Raw genomic sequence first — 6,104 nt, 5'->3', positions numbered from 1 at the left:
CTCCAGCTCCGGCCCTACTGTCCTTTGCTGGGGGTTGGGGCTGGGGTGAGGCAGAACTCAAACATCCCATGCTGCTCAGTGGGCAAGCAGGATCCAGGACCTGAGGGAGAAGTTAGTATAGTAGCACGCGCGTGTCCCCAACACACTCATCCCACGAGCTCAGGGGTGTGGCCCTATCTTTGTTCTGACACAGAGACCTGAAGCTCCAGGAATTTCCCCAGCCCTGGGCTGGGGCTTTTCCTGCCACCATGCATAAAAGGGGCTTGCAGGGCCCTGGAGCTCCAGATCGCACCACAGTGCCTCCAGCCAGCTCCACTCCAGACTCCAGCCACACTCCTACTCAGCGCCATGGCCCCAGCCATACGTCCTCTCCTGAGTGCAGTGCTGCTGTTGCTGCTGCTGTTGGCCACCAGCCACCAGGCTACAGGTGGGACCCGCGGCTACCATCCCTGGAGGAGCCTACGGTGGGCGCAGCTTCCCACAGCCCTACTGACCCAGTGTCTTTTCTCACAGGAACAATTGTGGCCAGTGAACTGCGCTGTAAGTGCCCTAACACCATACCAAGGATTGCTTTGGAGGAAATCCAGAGCTTGAAGGTGACGCCCTCAGGACCCCACTGCACCCAGACAGAAGTCATGTGAGTGTCTCCCCAGGCTGCCTCTGCCACTGCCAGAGCCGCTCAGACCCTCCTGCTGCCCCATGCTCTCTCCAGTGGGACCTCACAGCTTAGAAGGGTCCCCCTTTCTCTCTGCAGAGCCACTCTCAAGAATGGTAAAGAATTTTGTCTGGATCCCGAAGGCCCTAGGCTTCAGAAGATCATCCAAAAGATCCTGAAGACGAAGACGTGAGTGATGCTTTGTTTGCGCTCTCAGGGCCTCATCCTAGTACTGGCCTCTGACTCCTGAAAACTACCTTAGGGAAAGTCACTGAGCTAAGAATGTGATGATTATCTTTACAATTCTAATAATCCTTCTGATAATTAATTAGTGTATCGTGGTGCTGGAAGGGTTTTTCCAGGAGCTTGTATCCCTACCTGTAGCTTATCTCCGTTGAATAAGAGTAGGTAACACAGCTTTTAAAAATTTTTCATTTGCCTTGGTCTCCCAATATGTATGTAACTATGTATGTAGATAGATAGATAGATAGATAGATAGATGATAGATAGATAAAGATATAGATATGCCCAAACCTGTTATCCATCTACTTCAGTAAAATTTAGCTTGAGACTTAATAAAAGAGCTGAGACCTGGTGTAACAGACAAACTACCACAGCCTTAGCTTTTTGAGACCAGAGGTCCCACTTCCCTCCATCCTGAAGGAATGCATCTACCAGGGCTGAGGTGTGTGCACTATGGCACAGCGCCACAGGCAGAGACCACTGGGGCCAGGCTGTACTCAGAAAACCCAGGAGAAAGAAGACAGCTGTGCACCTAATAAAGACATCTGTTTTCTCCTGACAGCGCCAGCTCCAGCTGAGCCAGGAAAGGATGGAGGACCTGCCTGCAGAGCAAAGAGTAAAGGAACGACTCTGCCAGTGGCCATCGAGATGAGGCTTCTCCTGCTGGCTTTGAACAACTCCTGAAAGTCCATATTTATTGATTTTCCCCGAATTCTATGCTGATATTTTACATATAAAATAACTAAGGGTATAGTTGGATCTACTTGCAAGATGCCATAGTATTTACTGTTTATTTAATATGAAGTCTAAATTTAATCAGTCCCCATTCTTAATTTGAAGATTTTCATTTTTACATTAATATTCCGAGGCAAGCATTTCCTGCTGACCATTGTGATGGTAGCTGGGGTAGTCAACAGGCAAAGGAAGTCATTCCAATGTAGGGAATGCATGTGCAATCTGCTTTTGTACCGATAAAGGCTTATCAGTTGTTATTTATTGAAATGGTTTCACAGTGTTACAATGAATGATCAACTTTGTGTTGAAGCTTAAAGAATTGTAATATTCTATATATTTCTTAGACATTTTAAGTGATTTCTGTAAGTCATAATGCTTATTTAATGTTTCTATGTCTTAGAACTGAGAAGCTTAAATATTTATTGGTATTTTTACAAAGAAAATAAAGTATTTAAAAATAACGTTTGTTTTGTTTCTTGGAGGGCTATTGCTAAAGGTTAACCCAATGACTTACATCAGCGTTTCTCAAGTTTTTTCCTGCTTCCCAAGCACTCAGTTGGCTACAAAAATAAATCACTCCATAAGTCATGGCTCTGTTCACTCGCTGGTGACTCTCATTCTGCCCAAGAATGTACTTTCCCCAGTACTGACTCCTAGGAGACACCCTTCGTCCTCAATTCTAGTTTCAGGGCACGGGATGCTCTCTTCTGGCCACCGAAGGCACTAGGAACTCACATGGTATACAAGCATATATGCAAGCTAAACTTAATCCAAATAAAATACATTTTTTTTAAAAAAAAGATAGTTTTTTACTACCTTGCCACCAAGTTTGTCTCCTAAAATATGTACATGCCTGTAGTCAGATAAAGGACCTAATTCCATTGTTTTGGGCAAGTAACTTTCCTTTCTTTTTTAAACTTTATTTCATTTATTTATTGACTGATTTATTTTACACCCAGACTGAAGCCTCCCCCCACTCCATCCCCCTCTCAACCCACCCTTCCTCTATATCTGCTCAGAAAGGGGCAGGCCTCCTATGGGCATCAGCAAAGCATGGCATGCCAAGATGCCATAAGGCCAAGCTTCTCGTTTTGTATTCAGGCAGGGCAAGGCAATCCAGCATTAAGAACAGATTTCTAAGAGCCAACCCGAGCACCAGAAACAGTCCCTGCTCCTATTGCCAGGAGTACCACAAATAGACCAAATTACAGAACTGTCAGATATATGCGTAGGGCCACAGTTGGTTCCATGCGGGCTCCCTGGTTGTTGTTTCAGACTCTGAGTTTCCAGAGCCAGGCTAGCCATTTCTGTAGGTTTTGCTGTGATGTCCCTGGTCCCCCCGGCTCTTATAACTCTTCCTCCCTCTCTTAAAGATTTAAATGCCCTTGTCAGTAGAATTCCCTGAGCTCAGTCCAATATTTGGCGTGTGCCTTTGAATCTGCCCCCATCAGTCACTGGATAAAGGCTCTCCAACGACAATCGTGGTTGTCACAAAGCTGGCGACAGGGGATAGCCAGTTCAGGCTCTGCATCTCCTACTACCAGGGGTGCTAAGTAATGTTTCTCACAACTGTTGACAATTTAATGAAGTTGACAGTGAAATGGTGGCAAACTTGTTATTTTTCCCTTTGAAACTCAGTTGTTTCACCAGAAGCCAAAATAATAAGTGGCTGAGTGTAGATGGAAGCTGTCTGTTCATTTCCCTGGCCACCCAGACCCAAAATAATCACACAGAAACTATATTAATTATAACACTGCTTGGCCTATTAGCTTGGGTTTCTTATTAACTAACTCTTATATCTTAAACTAGCCTGTTTCTATTATTTTATATTTTACCATAAGACTTGTGGTTTACCAGTAAGATTCTGGCTGGCGGCTCCTTGACTCTGCCTTTTATCTCCTCTGTCTCTGCTAGGAATATTCTGCCTTGTTCTATTCTGCCCTGCTGTAGGATAAAAGCAGCTTCTGTATTAACCAGTGGTGATAAAACAAACTCACAGCATACAGAGGGGAAATCACACATAAGCTGAGGAATTCACTTTTCAAAAGGATCTGAGATTTGGGTCAACACTTCACCTTATCATGTGCAAAAGTATTACCCATCTTACTGTTTTAATTCTTAATATCAATACATAAAATATGGGTATATGTATACTGGGTTGGACTGCAATGGTTCTCACCCTTCTTAGTGACATTTTCATAGACCTTGAAAGAAAGCCTTTGAATAACTTATGTATAATGCTGCCCAGGATGGGAACTGCACTCCAATTTTTATGGGTAAAATTGTGTAAAAAAGAAAACAGCTCAGAAATCTAAAGGGAAACTCCAAGACTAGAAATGAGAGTCTTTTGGGTATGCAACTGTGAAGTGCATGATCATTTCCTAGTTAGAGATTTAGAACTCATTAAGAAATCCCAAATTTGGGTGAATATCTCTCACAGAGGCAAGAAGTTAGCACTGGCAGCCTGAACAAATAAGTCCGTGAGTAGCAGGAAATAAGTTCTGTGGGTTCATCCTTGCCGCATACCTAAAGGCTGAAAGTTATAATAATCTCTTTATCTTCGGGGTTACTAGTTAGAAGTGATTCAGGAAGGAAGAAAGTTTGTAAACTACACAAAAATAAAGGCATTGACACCTGTCTAAAAGCTCTACAGTGTTAGCATTCCCTCCCTAACTCCAACTGACTGGGCCCTGGAAAATGTCTAGAGGAGGCAACCCAGGGTTCAGTAAAGCTATAATTCATACCTAAGGCCCTCCAACATTGGACCTTGCTCTTTAGGCTTCAAAGTCCTTATCAGTAGTAAACACAGGACACAAGAAGGACAGAGGACATCCTTATGGTAGTTAACACCGTGTTTCAAAGTAGCAGACTGGGCTTTGGAGTCAGTTACAGTTCTATCATAATCTTGGGCAACTTTCTTGACTTCACTCAGTTTAACTTCTCTTCCTAAATAGTATTCAAAGAGAACAAGAATGTGTCTTCTGAAGTAAGGAGGAGATTAAATATTATTGGCTCAGAATTATGAATATTTGCTATTGTTCATAAGCCCAGTTTTAAGGATATGTTTCAGTTTCCAATGAAATGGATATGAAAAATGCAGTTTTCCAATCCAGTTACCCTGAGACTTAGAAAGTGCCATACTCTCCCTTCAGGAATGCTGTGATGATTAAGAAGTGGGACATAGGACATGTGAGGTGGTAGTCACTGGTTGAAGGTAACAGGAAATGGAAATGATGTAACAACACAATTTCACGAGCCTGGCTACTAGAAACACCAATGATCACATGGTTGGGGCTCCTGATCAGGCCTCTAAGAGAGATAGTGAGAGGAAGAAAGATGATGACATTACCCTGTCCTTAGGAGCTCTGTTTTGTGAGTGATTCAGAAGCATCATTCTGGGACTCCCAGAAGTAACCAAAGAACACTAGGGATGGTAGAGGTGAAAGACCACAACAGTACAAGATACAATCCAGTAGAATAAATGATGCCATTTCTCTAATCATACAAAGAATAAGAACGACAAAGAACCTGCCTAGTAAGCATCACCCACGTTCCTTCACTCACCAACTTCTCAGCTTAATGCCTCTGCCCTCCTGCCTGATGCTTCTTCATCTGAAGGAAAAGTGGACAGGACAGATGGTTTACTGAACCAGAAAATCTGGGATACAAGGCCTTCAAGAGCATCCTTCAACCTCCAGGGGCAGGTGGTAGTTAGTACATAAAGACTGCGTTCTTTCTAGCCTTATGGTGTGTATAGTTTACTGAAGGATTTGATTGCTACTTTTAGTCCTAAATAACTTGACTGGAGGGACCATTGTGAAGAATATTTTACGTTTTTCTGTGTACACAAACAAGAGGCTTAGTTGTCACCCTGCCACCTCTTCATTATGATGTTTACTGCCTTTCGCTCTTCTCTCCCTCCAGGGCTGCTTTCTCTCCCTTGTTCATCCAGTGAGATAAATATTTGTATCCAATTCTGGTTCAAAAGGCACATAATTTGAATACTTGGACTTCCCGGAAATTAAACTTCAAGGTAAAGACTTGTGCATTGTTGTTTTATTAATGAGTCAACTACCAAGAATTGGGGGTTGGAGCTGGGGAGCGAACGTGAGGTGAGTCAGGGGATATACGAAATCTGGTAGGAGATGCATATTGTAGTATGACCAACATCATGAGGGTGAAAGAGCCGTCCACGGTAGGTTTCAGCGGAGCCATAGGTCTCTTGGGGTGTTGCAGTCTTATCCTGCAATAACTATGAAACACACTTAAACCAAGAAATAAAAGGTGCTGCAATCTACATTAAGTTCATAAGTTCTCCAAGGAGCCAGATATTAGTCTTTGGCTTCTTTCTTTCCTTCTTTTTTTCTCCCTCCCTCCCTCCCTCCCTCCTTCCTCCCTTTCTTCTTTCACTCTCTCTTCTTTTCTTTTCTTCTTTCTTATTTTTTGGCTGCATTTAAAGCTGAAACCTGGA

General features: G+C 43.2%; 1 protein-coding gene across 1 annotated transcript; it reads left to right on the top strand.

Annotated features, from left to right (window-relative positions):
* Positions 1 to 348: 348 nt before the first annotated feature.
* LOC121460941 (C-X-C motif chemokine 3-like) lies at positions 349 to 1,588 on the top strand. The gene is made up of 4 exons (XM_041671640.1): positions 349 to 427; positions 514 to 637; positions 755 to 844; positions 1,461 to 1,588. Exons 1-4 carry the CDS (start codon positions 349 to 351, stop codon positions 1,474 to 1,476), a joined length of 309 nt encoding a protein of 102 aa, XP_041527574.1. The 3' UTR covers positions 1,477 to 1,588.
* Positions 1,589 to 6,104: the final 4,516 nt, after the last annotated feature.

Source organism: Microtus oregoni, unplaced genomic scaffold, assembly GCF_018167655.1.
Source record: "Microtus oregoni isolate MIOR12 unplaced genomic scaffold, Mior012 000021F_ref0000039, whole genome shotgun sequence".
NCBI classification, from domain to species: Eukaryota; Metazoa; Chordata; class Mammalia; order Rodentia; family Cricetidae; genus Microtus; species Microtus oregoni.
The sequence above is the reverse complement of the archived record's forward strand: the minus strand, read 5'-3'. Positions and strand labels throughout refer to the sequence as shown.

Excerpts from the sequence above, each read along its gene's own strand:
- LOC121460941 (XM_041671640.1), top strand. The coding sequence starts at position 349 with ATGGCCCCAGCCATACGTCCTCTCCTGAGTGCAGTGCTGCTGTTGCTG. Across the intron at positions 428-513 it reads CACCAGCCACCAGGCTACAG|GAACAATTGTGGCCAGTGAA; the intron begins GTGGGACCCGCG and ends CTTTTCTCACAG. Across the intron at positions 638-754 it reads TGCACCCAGACAGAAGTCAT|AGCCACTCTCAAGAATGGTA; the intron begins GTGAGTGTCTCC and ends TTCTCTCTGCAG.